The 15,005-nt window shown below is 33.9% G+C and overlaps 1 protein-coding gene across 3 annotated transcripts in view; it reads right to left on the bottom strand.

Moving 5' to 3' along the window:
• KANSL1L (KAT8 regulatory NSL complex subunit 1 like) overlaps nt 1–14,513 on the bottom strand; it is a 131,728-nt gene extending 117,215 nt beyond the window's left edge. For 2 of the 3 annotated variants that reach the window (XM_008687458.2, XM_008687459.2), the window contains exon 1: nt 13,330–14,506. In XM_008687458.2, the coding sequence (XP_008685680.1) occupies nt 13,330–14,417 (1,088 nt within the window). In that variant the 5' untranslated portion in view covers nt 14,418–14,506. Of the gene's footprint in view, nt 1–13,329 lie in introns of all 3 variants that reach the window. The other variant, XM_040641225.1, reaches the window with a different exon arrangement.
• Nucleotides 14,514–15,005: the final 492 nt, after the last annotated feature.

The raw sequence follows: 15,005 nt of genomic DNA, 5'->3' as shown, positions 1-15,005 counted from the left end.
TGGGACTACATCAAACTAAAAACTTTTGTATAACAAAGGAAACCATCAACAAAACAAAAAGGCAACCTACCAAATGGGAGAGGATATTTGCAAATGATATATCTGATAAGGGGTTAATGTTCAAAATATATAAAGAATTCATACAACTAAACACCAAAGAAACTAATAATCAGATTTAAAAATGGGCAAAGGACCTCAACAGACATTTTTTCAAAGAAGCCATTCAGTCAACAGATATATGAAAAGATGCTCAATATCACAGTCATAAGGAAAATGCAAATCAAACCACAACGAGATATCACCTCACACGAGTCAGAATGGCTAGTAACAAAAAGACAAGAATAAACGTTGGTGAGAATATGGAGAAAAGGAAACTCTCATGCACTGTTGGTAGGAATGTAAATTTGTGCAGCCACAATGGAAAACAGTATGGCGATTCTTCAAAAAATCAAAAATAGAAAGATCCAGTAGTTCCACTGCCAGGTATTTACCAAAGAAAATAAAAACACTAATTCAAAAAGATATTTACTGTAGCATTATTTACAATAGTCAAGATAGGGAAGCAACCTAAATGTCCATTGATAGGTGAATGGATAAATATGTCTCTCTCTCTCTCTCTCATACACACACACACACACACACGAATATTACTCACCCATAAAAAAAGAACAAAATCTTGCCATTTTGAAAACACAGATAGAGCTAGAGGGTATTATACTAAGTGAAATAAGTCAGGTAGAAAAAGGCAGATACCACATGATTTCACTTACATGTAGAATCTAAAAAAAGAAGTTAAACAAAAATAGACAAAGACCAATAAACACTGACACAAACTGACAACATTAATATTCTACCACCTAGTTGTATATACACACAGAAAAAATAAACAAGCAAACAAAAAATAAAGGAAAAAAAATCGGTTGTGAACTTCACGAAATTTTGGCATGGAAAGGGGGTGGGCTGAGACTGGAATTTGAAAAGACATTAGAAATGAAAGGGAACAAGAATAATCATAATATATTGTGCAATTTTGCCTAGAATTTGGTAGTATCCAGTGTGTCAATTGCCTAAACTAAAAATTTCAGTATAAGTTTTAAAAAATTCACACATCAAATTGGCAAATTTAGCCTTGTTCCCGTACCACCTATCCGCCCCATCTCCCAAGCCAAAGAAAGGAAGAGACAGTAAGAGAGTTTAGGGAATATTTATGCACAGTATCAAAACACCCCCTTTTTCTCTTTTTTTTGAAGATTTTTTTAATATTTATTTATTTCTTGAGAGAGAGAGAACTCATGAGCAGGGGGAGGGGCAGAGGGAGAAGCAGACTCCCTGCTGAGCAGGGAGCCCAATGAGGGACTTGATCCCAGGACCTTGGGATCATGACCTGAGCGGAAGGCAGCCACTTAATCAAAGGGCAACCCAGGCGCACCCAAACCCCCCTTCTCTTCTTTGAAAAGAATTTTGAAAGTTAATGGTCTGCTAAATAGTCTTAACTGTGATTTTAAAATCCTTGCATAACATTAAATGTTGACAACTAGGAACATATAAGAAAATTAACGAACTTTTTAACTAATCAAAACATATATGCTAAAGGAATAGTCTGAAGTTACGCATGTCAGCAGTTCAACAAGCAGTGTGTGTATGTGTAGGTGTGCAATGTCTCTTTCATTCAGTAAACCAAGCCACTACGCAAGTGTTTCCAAACTACACAGTGCACAAAGGCCCAGCTGAAAGTACAAGTAGTGCTAAAATCCACCAAGAATTCTACATTTTAAGCCTGCAACTACAAATCTAAATCTGCTCAGAGGAAGAAGCACATTTTTCTTCTGCACAAAAATGGGCTGGTGATGGCCCTGCAAAAGCCACTATGGGCACTGAAAAGGAATGAGAGCCAGACAACTCAAAATCAATGGAATTTTAAAATCTGAGTTCTAACAAAATAACAATCCTTATAAAAATATTAGTGTAGTTTTGTATCAAGAATAAGCCAGTCCACCTTTTAAAGTTTCATATCCTGGAGCTCATACTTCTTTTGATGTGGGGCCTTGAAGACACTCAGTTTTAATAGAGACCAGCTTAATAAATATTAAAAATATCATCTAGAGATAGCCTTCTTCATCAATAATTTCTTTTAAACACAAGGGAACTATCTTCACAACTTCTGCAAAGCAACCTGCAACTTCTTCAGATTATTTAACACAGTGGAATATACAGCAAATTTTAAGCCAATGAACTGGCAACTTACTGCACTATAAGAAGGTACTTTTATAGAATTTTTGGCATTTTTCTCATACCACTAAGGATTTCTCTTTAGTTGTGAAAAGGCTTGCCCCTGATCATTCCAAAACATTAATGTGTTTGAAGTGGTTGGGAAAAAAAAAAAAAAAACCCACACCAAATTCGTCATTATATTGACATCATTCACCTATATACCAAATGTTAAAAGAAGTTTTTCAGAGAAAAGGAAAATTACATAGGTCCTTAACAGATCTACATAGAGAAAGAACACTGGAGAATAAGTGATGGTAAAAGAGTACCTAATGGATCTAACAGGTTAGTTCAAAATAGTAATAGCAACAATTTAATTGATTATGAATGTGCTCACACATATGTGCATGCTTACATATGCCTATGTAAGCTATGTATAAGTGAAAGGAATGACAGAAGTGACACAAAAAATGAGAAAGAATTAAGATTATTTTGTCATTATAAGGTACCTACAGGGTTATGTGAAAGAAAACTTGGATTAACTGTAAATGTAACCACTAAAAAGAGGGCTTTTTAAAAAATATTTATTTATTTATTTATTTGAGAAAGAGAGAGCACATACGCACCTGTGAGCAGGGGGAGAGAATCTTAAGCAGACTCCCTGCTGAGTGTGGAGCTGACACAGGGCTCCTGAGCGGAAATGAAGAGTCGGATGCTTAACCAACAGAGCCACCCAGGTGCTTTACCACTAAAAAGAGTTTTTTAAAAAGTATAACTGATATTCTAAGAAAGGAAAAGAAGTGGAATCATATCAAATGTTCAGTTAAAACCCAAAAGGCAGAAAAAGTATGGAAGACAAAAACAGGAGCAAGGAACAAGAGCAACAATAGAAAACAGTGACAAATATACTAGATATTAATCTACTACATCAGTAATCACTTTAAACATCAATGGTCTATACCAATTAAAAGAGAGTGACTGTCAAGAGTGGATCAAAAAATAAGACTTAACTATATGTTATCCACAAAAAACCAACTTTAAATATAAAAACACATACAGATTAAAAGTAAAGAGATAGAGAAAGTTATGGCACACTAACACTAACCAGAAGAAACCAGGAGTACCTATATTAATTTCAGACAGAGCAGACTTCAGAGCAAGAAAAATTATCATGAATAAAAAAGGGGATTACAGTATGAAAAAAGGTCTACAGCCAAGAAGATAACAATCTTTAATGTGTATGTGCCTAACAAAAGAGCATCAAACTATGTGAGGCAAAAACAGAACTGCAATGAGAAATAAATGAATCCATTATTTTAGTTGAAGACTATAACACTCACTCTATCAAAAATGCATGGATCCAAGAGGCAGAAAACCAGTAAGGATACAGCTGAACCATTCATAAACTAGATGTAACAGACATCGACAGCCTACGTCATCTAACAACAGCAGATTACACGTTCTCAAGTTAACAAGTAACATAAAAGAGACTACATTCTGGGCCATAAAACAAAATTGAATTTAAAAAAAAAATAGAAATCGGGGTGGCTGGGTGGTGCAGTTGGTTAAGCATCTGACTCGGTTTTGGCTCAGGTCATGATCTCAGGGTCCTGAGATCAAGCCCCGCATTGGGCTCCATGCCAGTGTGGAGTTTGCTTGAGATTCTCTCTTCCTCTCTCTCTGCCTCTCCTGCTTATGCTCTCTCTCTCGTATAAATAATCTTAAAATAATAAAAATAAAAAAACAAAAAATAAAAAGAAATCCTATTATGTCTGCTGTCAGACCATAATGGAATTAAATTAGAAATCAGTAACAAACAGGGGTGCCTGGCTGGTTCAGTGAGAAGAGCATGCAACTTGTGATCTCCAGGTCATGGGTTCAAGACCCATGTTGGGTGTAGAGATTACTAAAAATTAAATAAATAAATAAACTAAAAAAAAAAACAAAAACCAAAAAACCTCACTAATGAAAAATCCCCAAATACTTGAAGACTAAACTACACACTTTTAAGTAATGCATAGGACAAAGAAGAAATCTGAAGATAAATTTTAAAACACTATGAGCAAATGAAAATGCAAATACAAGCCACCAAAACTTGTAGGATGCAGTGAAAAGTCTTTATGGAGAACAGTAAGAGAAAGTTACACAATTTATAGCATTTAAATGCATTATTAGAAAACTTTTTAAAAATCTGAAACCAATCACCCAAGCTTCCACTTCAGGAAATTAGAAAAAGAAGAGCATATAAACCCAAAGTAACTAATAGAAAAATAGTAAAAACTAGAGAAATCAATAAAACTGAAAATACAAAACTGAGAAAATCAACAAAGCAAAAAATGGTTCCTCTTAAAGATCAATAAAATCAGTAAGCTTCTAGCCAGACTAAATAGAAAAGAAAAAAAAAAAGATTACACAAATTCCTAATATTAGAAAGGAAAAAGGAGATATCACCACAGATCCTACAGACATTAAAAGGATAATAAAGGAATATTATGAACAACTCTAACTCCAGAAATTTGATAACCTAGGTGAAATGGGCCAATTCCTTGCAATGCACAATCTGCAATGCACAAAACTCATACAAGAAGAAACAGGGAGGTGATGGGGATGAATTAAATAGGTGATGGGGATTAAGAAGTACAGTTGTGATGAGCACTGGGAATTAATATGGAAGTGTTGAATCACTATATTATACACCTGAAACTAATGTTACACTGTATGTTAACTAACTGGAATTGACCTGAGCCAATCAAAAAGAATTTAAATAAATACTTTAAAAAATTACTCCTGGGTTTAGTATAAATAAAATATGTAAATTTAAAAAAAAGAAGAAATAGACAACCTGAATAGCCCTATATCTATTAAAGATATTAGATCAGGGGTGCCTGGGTGGCTCAGCTGGTTAAGGATACCACTCTTAGTTTCAGCTCAGGTCATGATCTCTTGGTTGTGGGATAGAGCCCCACATCAGGCTCTGAGCTCAGTGTGAAGTCTGCCTCAGATTCTCTCTCCCTCTCCCTCTTACTCTCTCTCCTCCTCTAAAATACATAAAAATTAAAAATCTTTAAATAAAGTAAAGAAAGAAATTGAATCAATAATTAATAACCTTCCAAAAGAGAAAGTACCAGACTTAATGGGTTCACTGGTAAATTCTACTAAAAATTTAAGTAAGGGGCGCCTGGGTGGCACAGTGGTTAAGCGTCTGCCTTCGGCTCAGGGCGTGATCCCGGCGTTATGGGATCAAGCCCCACATCAGGCTCCTCCGCTATGAGCCTGCTTCTTCCTCTCCCACTCCCCCTGCTCGTGTTCCCTCTCTCGCTGGCTGTCTCTATCTCTGTCAAATAAATAAAATCTTTAAAAAAAAATTTTAAGTAAGAAATTTTACCAATCCTCTACAATCTCTTTCAGAAGACAGAGGCAGAGGGACTACTTCCTAACTCATTCTTTGAGGCCAGCATTACCCTAATACCAAAACCAAAGACATTACAAGAAAACTACAGATCATTATCATTCATGGAGATAGCTGCAAAAATCCTCAACAAAATATTAGCAAATTAAATTCAACAATGTATAAAAAGACTTATATACCATGACCAAGTGGGATTTATCCCAGGTATGCAAGACTTGCTCAATATTCAAAAATCAATTAACATAACCCATCACATCATCCTATCAATAGGTACACAAAAAGCATTTCACAAAATTCAACACCTATTCATATACTAAAATAACAAAACAAACAAACCAACCCTCAGTTAACTAAGAACACAAAGAATTTCCTCAACATGATAATCTACCAAAAACTTATATCTATATCATACTTTTAATGGTGAGAAACAGAAATTTTCCCACTAAGATTAAGAACAAGGCAATATACCCCCTCACTTCTTATTTTTCAACATCATAGTAGAAACCCCACTAATGGAATAAGGAAATAAAAGATATCCAAAGTGTGTAAGGAAGAAATAAAACTTTTTGTTCACAGATGACATGATTATCTATAGGAAAAATCCAAACAAATTACACACAAAAACCCCTGCAACTAGTAAGTGATTACAGCAAGGTTGCAGGATACAAAGTTAATATATAAGTCAAGTGCTTTCTACATACCAACAATGTACAAGTGGAATTTGAATTAAAAACATATTACCATTTACATTAGCATACCCATAAATAAAATACTTAGGTGTAAGTCTTACAAAATATATGCAAGATCCATAGGAGAAAAACTTTAAAACTCTGATGAAAGATACCAAAGAACTAAATAGATATTCCATGTTCAAAAACTCAATACTGTTAATATGTCAGCTTTTTCCAACTTGATTCAATGAAATCCCAATCAATTCTGTTTATATCTTATTTCTCAACAATAATAAAATGGACAACCCAATTAAAAAACAGGCAAAGACCTGAACAGACACCTCACCAAAGAACATACAGATCTGGCAAGTAAGCATATAAAAAAAAATGTTCAACATTGTATGTCATTAGCAACTTGCAAATTAAAGCAATAGTAAGATACCACTACATACCTAGTAGAATAACCAATATCCAACACTAACATCAAATGCTGACAAAGATGTAGAGCAACAGCAATCTCATTCACTGTTGGTCGTAATGCAAAATAGTATAGCCACTTTGGAAGAAAGTTTGGCAACTTCCTACAAAACTAATTATACTCTTACCATAAAATCCAGCAATTGCACTTCTTGGTATTTACCAAATAAACTGAAAACTTAAGTCCACACAAAAACCTGCACATAAATATTTTATAGCAGTTTTATTCATAATTTCCAAAATCTGGAAGCAGCCAAGACATTTTTCAACAGGTGAATAGGTTAAGTAAACTGGTACATCCAGACAACAGAATATCATTCAGCACTAGAAATATGCTATCAAGTCAGGAAAAGACATCAAGAAAACTTAAATGCATATTACTAAGTGAAAGAAGGAGATCTGAAAAGGCTAGACACTGTATGATTCCAACCCTGTGACTCTAGAAAAGGCAAAACTATGGAGACAGTAAAAAGATTAGTGGTTGTCAGGGATTGGAAGGAGGAAAGGACAAATAGGCAGAACACAGAGGATCTGTAGGGCAGTGAAACTTATTCTGTATGATACTACGATGGTAGATACAGGTCATATACATTTATTCAACCCATAGAATGTATAACACCAAAAGTGAACCCTACTGTAAACTATGGGCTGTGGGTGATAATGATGTGTCTATACAGTACCACTGTGGTAGGGGATGTCAATAATGGGGGTGCTTATGCATGTTAGGGGACAAGGGATATATGAGAACTCTCTATAATTTCTACTCAATTTTTCTGTGAACCTAAAACTGTTCTAAAATAAAACCTGTTAAATATATATAATTATGAGCTTATTTTAATTGAAGTACTACTTTCCTCAATGATGTCCATATACCACAATATAAAGGATTTCTTTACCATTTTGCAGTTATTACTCCATTTTGCAATTGCACTTGAATTTCTGCTCTTCTATAAAAAACTGTCCTCAACCATCATTGCAATTTCTCTAGGACTGTTTTTCATTCAACTTTTTCTGTTTCCCATTCAAGTAAAATATAACAAAACCAGACTTTTCTCATCTGTTTCTGAAGTGTAGAGAATTTAAAAAGTAATAAATACAAAAATAATGTGTCATCATATTATACAAATATAAAGGTACTCTTATTTGCAATTAATGAAATGTTATTAGTCTTTTTACTCTCTGAATGTCACAATGAGTTCATACTCCTATTTATCCAATTCGTCAAAGGGAAATTCAACACCTGATTTTTTTTTAATTTCTTTTCCTTTCCACAGTCAAAAATAGGAAAGCACAAAGAAAACTATGAGTATTCATTTTTGCAGGTCTGCAAGAAATTACTCATTTTCTTTCAGTCTAGAAAGATTCACCTGAGAGCTTCCAACTAAATATCAACAGTTCTCTCCTTTCTTGGTGGATGTCTAATTTTGCTTAAAAGAATTTGCTTATCAAGACTGCCAATTAGGGGCACCTGGCTGGCTCAGTCAGTTAAGCATCTGCCTTTGGCTCAGGTCATGATCCCAGGACAGGCTCCCTGCTCAGCGGGGAGTCTGTTTCCCCACCCCCACCGCCAGCTCCTCCACCCCATTCATGCGCTCTCTCTCTCAAATAAATAAATAAAATCTTGAAAAAAAAATAGACTGCCAATTAATACCAAAGTAAAAACTCAAAGAAGTTTGAATATATGGGGACTAATTTGGGGAAACAAAGAGCCTTTTCTCTCCAAACCCAAGACACCTGGGTGATTTGGAAGATACTGTCAGTTTTCCTCAAATAAAACAAGACTTAACCATGTTTCTTCCTTTTTTACAACCTTGGAGGATCAGAATATATCCGTGTCAAAATCTGAGTTTTCCCATACGCATCCTAGAACAAAGTAACTGATCACCGTTTCCCAGATGAAAAGAAATGTTAGAACTCTTAACGTTTTACCACCAGATGAGAGGGAACATAACTGTAGCATAGTCCGTCAGTGACCCACCTATAGCCCCTGACACTTACCAGTTCAGCACACAAAAACCTGACTTCCAAATGCCAGCACCTGCATTTCTTTGACCCAGGGCTTTTTTGCTGTTGCTTGAGCCTGCTCTGTCACCCAAGTGGCAGAACAAAAGGGTGAGGGAAGTGACACAACCCAGAAGAGCCTTCACCTGGTAACTGATGACCTGCTGTACAAATACGCCAATTTCCTCACCTCTCAAATTAATTCAGGCACATATTTTACACTTTAGGTTTCAGATCAGTACCTTATTATGTATAGACACCTTATATTTAATGTTTCATCTAATTAGCTCCAGAACTCTTTAAGGTAGATGAAAGAGGAATCAGATTCAAAGGTTTAAGAACAACATTAACCTCAGTGAGCTGGGCTTGCTCAGTCAGAAGAGCATGTGACTCTTGATCTCGGAGTATACCCTGACCGGGTATAGAGATTACTTAAAAAAATTTTAAAATCTTAAAAAAAATAACAATAATAACATTAATCTTTGCTCAGGGTCACAGAGCAAGCCATAACTGTAACACAAGGAGGTCCAAAACCTGTGCTGCTACACCAAAGGAACAGACACTGGGGGTGGTTCTATTCTTATTATAGTATAAGGATTAGATTTCAAATCTACAAAAACCCTAAAATTCAATTTTCCTTTCCAAAGGAAAATGGCCTTAAAAAAAATTTTCTAATGCACACTAGTCTCTCAACCAAAAGTTATTTTTAAGATAATCAGTAATGACATTACGAACTAATCCATTGCCTGCATTTTTGGAGGGAAAAGGAGCCAATCAAAAATATATTTAAAGTAACAATGGTGGGGCGCCTGGGTGGCTCAGCTGGCTAATCATCTGCCTTCGGCTCAGGTCATGATCCCAGGGTCCTAGGATCGAGTCCCGCATCGGGCTCCCTGCTCTTCGGGGGGCCTGCTTCTCCCTCTCCCTCTGCCTGCTGCTCTCCCTGCTTGTACTCTCTCTGTCAAATAAATAAATAAAACCTTGAAAATATAAATAAAAATAAAATAAAATAACAATGGTAATGGTAAGGGCTAATGGTAAGGGCTAATGTGAGTGCTTTCCAATTTCCTGAAACAATTATATTCCTTCACAGCTAAATTTCCTAACCAGAATGAAGGAATTTGTTTTTCTTATCAGGGTTTAAAAAAAAAAAAAAGTAATAGAAAGCATTTATAATAATATAATCTAAGATTTTTAAGATAAATATAATACATTTTACTTACCAATTTTTAAGTTATAAATGTTAAATATTATAATAAAATAGTTACTTTTAAAGGTCTATATTTTGTCATGTTGTATTTCATTCATTCATTCATTCACTGAATACATACGCACACTGGTTCTAAGATGTATAAGATACATCTTGTGGCCGGTTTAGTACTAGAGACAAAGGAAGAAAGTGGGGGAAATAAAGTTAAAATAAACAATAGAATGGAAGAAGAAAAGATAAACATATGGAGAGAAATTTCAGATTGCCAACCCCAATTTTTGTATCTTCAAAACTGCATATTCAAATACAGAAAAATTCATTTAGTCCAAAAATAAAAAAAAAAAACCCACTAAAGAGTAGACAATGCTAGGCAGTGAGTATACAATGACAGAAAAAGTAGTATTTGCTCTTAAGTTACTTTAAGTTGAAGTCAACTGTAGTATTTGCCACTGTAGACCTTAAAATTAAATTGAGAAGTCTATTCATATTCAGTAGAGATAATGAAAATTTAATTGTGTTAGCACTCACTTAAAAATTTAGGTCCACAAAATGCATATTATATGTTTAAGGTTTAATTCTGAACTTCATTCATTAAAAATATTCATCTACATTTGAAAAATCAATTTCCAAAACTGTAAAGAAAAATAGACTTAAAAAAATAATAAACTTAAAAAAACTTACATCAGAATAAATGTATTAAATTATTGAATGAAACAGAACTAATTCTAGTTTAAAAAAATAGAAACCATTTTTACATTCATATTAAAAGATACAAATACTTAAAATTGTATTATTCTCAAAATTCAGTAAACATCAAAATTGATAAAATGTTGAGAAATAATCTTCCCCACAAAAATCTATTCACATTAGTAAAAATATTCAAAACAAAATGAATATCCAATTTTGCAGGAGGCATATAAAATCAAGAAATGCAAATAGAGTTCAAATAGCAAAAAACAAACACAAAAACCTAAACAATTATCAAATAATTCAGTGAACTAAAGAATTCAAAGAGTTATTATATGAATTTTGTATTACTGATTTGATCAGATGAGTGTAATCTGAGGATCTAGAAATATAGATATGAGCTTTAATAACTAAGGCATCCTAATATTAAATGGTCAATAATGCAAGAAGCTAAAAGTATGTATTATATCTTAATAATAAACTTCTTAGATTCATTATTTTCCTAAAATGCATGTCTCATGTTCCTGAGCCTTCCAACTGATTACAGAAAAATGAAGACAGAATGAGAAATAAACTTTCCACGCCTGAAACTAATTTTTTTCCAGGCTACTTTACTTCAATTTTCACCAATAAACTGGCAAAGCTGATAAGAAATGAAATGTATATTGCTTGATGCTTTGTATAAAAAAATTTTTAATAGTTCGAATCTCCCTATTTATGTATGTTTTATATAAATGTCTAAAGTTAGTGTTCTCTAAAGTCAAGGAATAAATGCAAATCTTAAAATGTCTTGACCAATTGGTAATTACATGCTTGGTTTATAAGGTTTTTTTTTTTTTTAAGGTTTAAAATGTGGTTTCCATCCTTACTAGGTGTTGGGTTATTAAGACTAACAGATATATTAGCAAATCATATAGGACAAAATATGATTTAATGATAAATTGTATGGCAGATCAAGTACTATAGGAGATCAATGAAAGAAAATCCTAATGAAGGTCAAAATAGCCTAGGAAGACATGATTTTCTAATTTTTGTTACTAGCTTAAAAGAGACAAATCTGCCCATTAGCTGTCCTCAACAACCAAAGGGAAGTAATTTACTAAATTTACCTACTAAATTTTATTAAACTGACTTCTTCAAAAGCATTATAAATATGAAAACTGATAAATTTCTGGACTTCTTTCAGAGCACATGTACTTAATAATTCTCGTGGCTGTAAGCATCAATGAATGATTCGTTGACAAAGTTGCATGGCCCAATAGCAAAGACATTGGTTTAAAGTCTTCCACAAATGGACAAGAATCCTAGCTCCATCAATTATTTGGCTTTTTGACCATGGGCAAGTTACTTAACCATGAGAAGACTACTTCTTCTTAAATTAAATAAGGATAACAACAATCACCTCCCATGGTTGTTGAAAGGATTAATATATCATATGTAAATATCACAATGCCAGTCAGAAAAAATACGTGCTCGTTATTAGCTCCCACATTCAAACACATTTCAAACATAGTGATACCAGAACACCAAACGACTGGAACGCCCACTTGGTTTTGCATTTTATTCTTTACCATAAAAATTGATATACTGACCTTCTATTTATTAGTAAAAATTAATGTGTTCACCTTCTAACTCTGTAATAATTCTCACTCATCTTTGACAATTTGATAAAAATGACGGGCTCTTTCCTCCCAAAATATATACACAGTATTTTGCATCAAGTTAGGGACATTAACAGATTCCCTAAAGCTAGATTAAAAACTATGTTCTATCCGGCTTTTTAAAAAAAATTTTAATTCAAATTAAATAAAATTTAAAAACTCAGTTCCTCAGTTACACTGGCCACGTTTCAAGCGCCCAATAGCCACATGAGGCTATTTGATAACACAGATATAGAATGTTTTTATCATCTCAGAAAACTTCTATCAGATAGGGCTATTCTGGGGTATCAATACAGTGTGATACATAAAACTATTTTATCTCTGTTTTTGTTTTGTTTTGTTTGAAGTAGATTCTCAAGAGAGAAGAGACTGTGAATATTTTGCCCACAACCGAATCCCCAAGGTCCAGCACATAATAAGCATTCAACAGGATCTAATAGCTGACATCATAATTTTGTTTTGGTTATACTAATCCAGCAAAAATTGACTAAATTGGTAAAGACCAGAGCTGAAAGGTATGAACGCAATGAGTATATAAATACTGTAGTTAAAAAAAAAAAAAAAAAAGATCAACTTATATATACTCTGAACTGATAAACTCCTAAAGCCTAAAGTCAATGTGGGCTCCTCATGCGCAGACTAAATTTTTTGAATTTTGGCTATACGCATTGGCTAAAACACTTAAGCAAAATGCTAAGCCTTATCTATAGCCTATTCTATTCAAGAATGGGAGAAATGCTTACTTCTAGCTAAAGAGCTTTCATTATCCCTATATGGTTTTTCCTAGATAGAGCGGTTGAATAACTTATTTTTAAAGAGTATGTATATATATTCATGCACAGTAGTTTAACAAAATATTTTTAAAATTCACCAAAGTTTTATACCTTAAAAAATATGGCACTAAAATTTTAGAAAATCTATTTCCTTTTAATGTATCATGAAACCCAGACAAAACTCCTGCTATACACAGAACAGTAAAAGTTCTAGTAATAATTTTGCACTTACACTGCCACATTTTTTCTAATGGTATACTCATCCAAATCGTCATCAGAGCTGCTATCAGTTGCATCAGAATCCAGACCTTCTTCAACATGAGACAACAGCCCCGTAGCAGACAGTGCAAATCTTTGGATTTCTGCAGCTGTACACCGTGCAAAACCATTTTTTGTATCACTCCACAATTTATTTTCTGCAGTCAACACGTTGACTTCTGGCTTAATTTCAGTGCATTTAGGTAAACTGCTATCCAAAACTGTGGTAGGTTCATGAAAGATCTTCATCTGGGGGAGTTGATGTTTCAGAGAAAATTTCATTTGTTGACCATAGTGCTTAACAACATGCTTTGCCAGAAGCATCTGCAAATGTTTCTGAGTTCTTCTAGCCTGGCTAAGTAAAATTTTCTGTTTGCTTACACAATGAAGTAAACGAGCGTTCACTTCCTCCTCTTTTTCAGCAGCTGAGAAACTAATAGGCACATTTGAGTGGCCAGGCCCAATTTTCTTTTGAGCACAGTGCAATAAACCCTTCTTAATTTCAGCATCAGTAACTTTATCCAAAAGTGCACTCTTTTGGTACCATTTGCAGTTTTGCAGTTGTACTTTATCTACATTAGTGTCTTTGGTTATATTTGAATCCAAAATAATTTGTACATCTGTCATGCACTGGCTTGTGGTATCTGACAGAAGTTCCTTTTTGATGAACTCTTCAGAATGAGAATGACAGATTTTACTAAGCTGAATGTTGCTGCCATTACACAGTATGTTTTTCAGCTTATTGCAATTGGGTTCCCCTAATTTCCTTTGTTTGTAATTATCACTGTATTTATTTAATGTAGAATTAGAACTCATTAAAAGAACTGTCTGATAATGTTTTGAAGACTGAGAGGAACCAAAATGTTTTAAATTCACAAAGTTAGTGTTAAGAGTAGGTTCAGGAGTTGGAAATCCCAGCATCTGAGACAAAGTGTCTCCCTTGAGCTTTTCATCTACAGTTCTTGGACTTTCCATGCATAGCATCTTGTCAGACTCCATGGTACTTGGTAAAGATGAAAAGCAGATACCCTTTGTTGCTGCCTCTCTCAGAGCTGGGGTCATGGCGAATCCTGCAGATAATTACTGGAAACCTAAAATAATGTAAAAATAAATGATCAAATATCTAGAAAAAAAGATTTATGCTTACACTTTTACCAAGGGCAACATTTTCAAAGCTTCTGATTAAAATGTGAATGGAACCATACTCCTCCTTTATTTCCCAACTTCTAATAATATCTGTTCTTTCCTAATTCATAAGGAATTCAACAAAGACTAAGCTATTCTTGTCTCTGTGGGCCCAATACCAAAAACTCCAATTAAGGTTGTACACTACCTAGCACAATAAGAATTAGACAAAGACCTGTGGATGTACTTCAATCGTACTTCAAGATTCCTTTTTCTTTTTGGACAATGTTTAGTGAAAGGCAAAAGAAAAAAATTTCAACCTGGAATCTGGGAATTATATTTGAAAACGTGACTCAATCCCATACTTTCAGCCAAAGAAAGAACCACTTATCTTTATAAAATACAAGCTCCTCAAAACCTCCATTTCTCAAACTTCACAATCTGAACAGTATAAATATTAAAATAAGCTAAATAGTCTCAGAAGATGTAAGTAACTGAACTATAAGCAAAAAAAGTTTAATTTCA

Source organism: Ursus maritimus, unplaced genomic scaffold (assembly GCF_017311325.1).
Source record: "Ursus maritimus isolate PB19 unplaced genomic scaffold, ASM1731132v1 scaffold_1, whole genome shotgun sequence".
Lineage (NCBI taxonomy): Eukaryota > Metazoa > Chordata > Mammalia > Carnivora > Ursidae > Ursus > Ursus maritimus.
The sequence above is the reverse complement of the archived record's forward strand: the minus strand, read 5'-3'. Positions and strand labels throughout refer to the sequence as shown.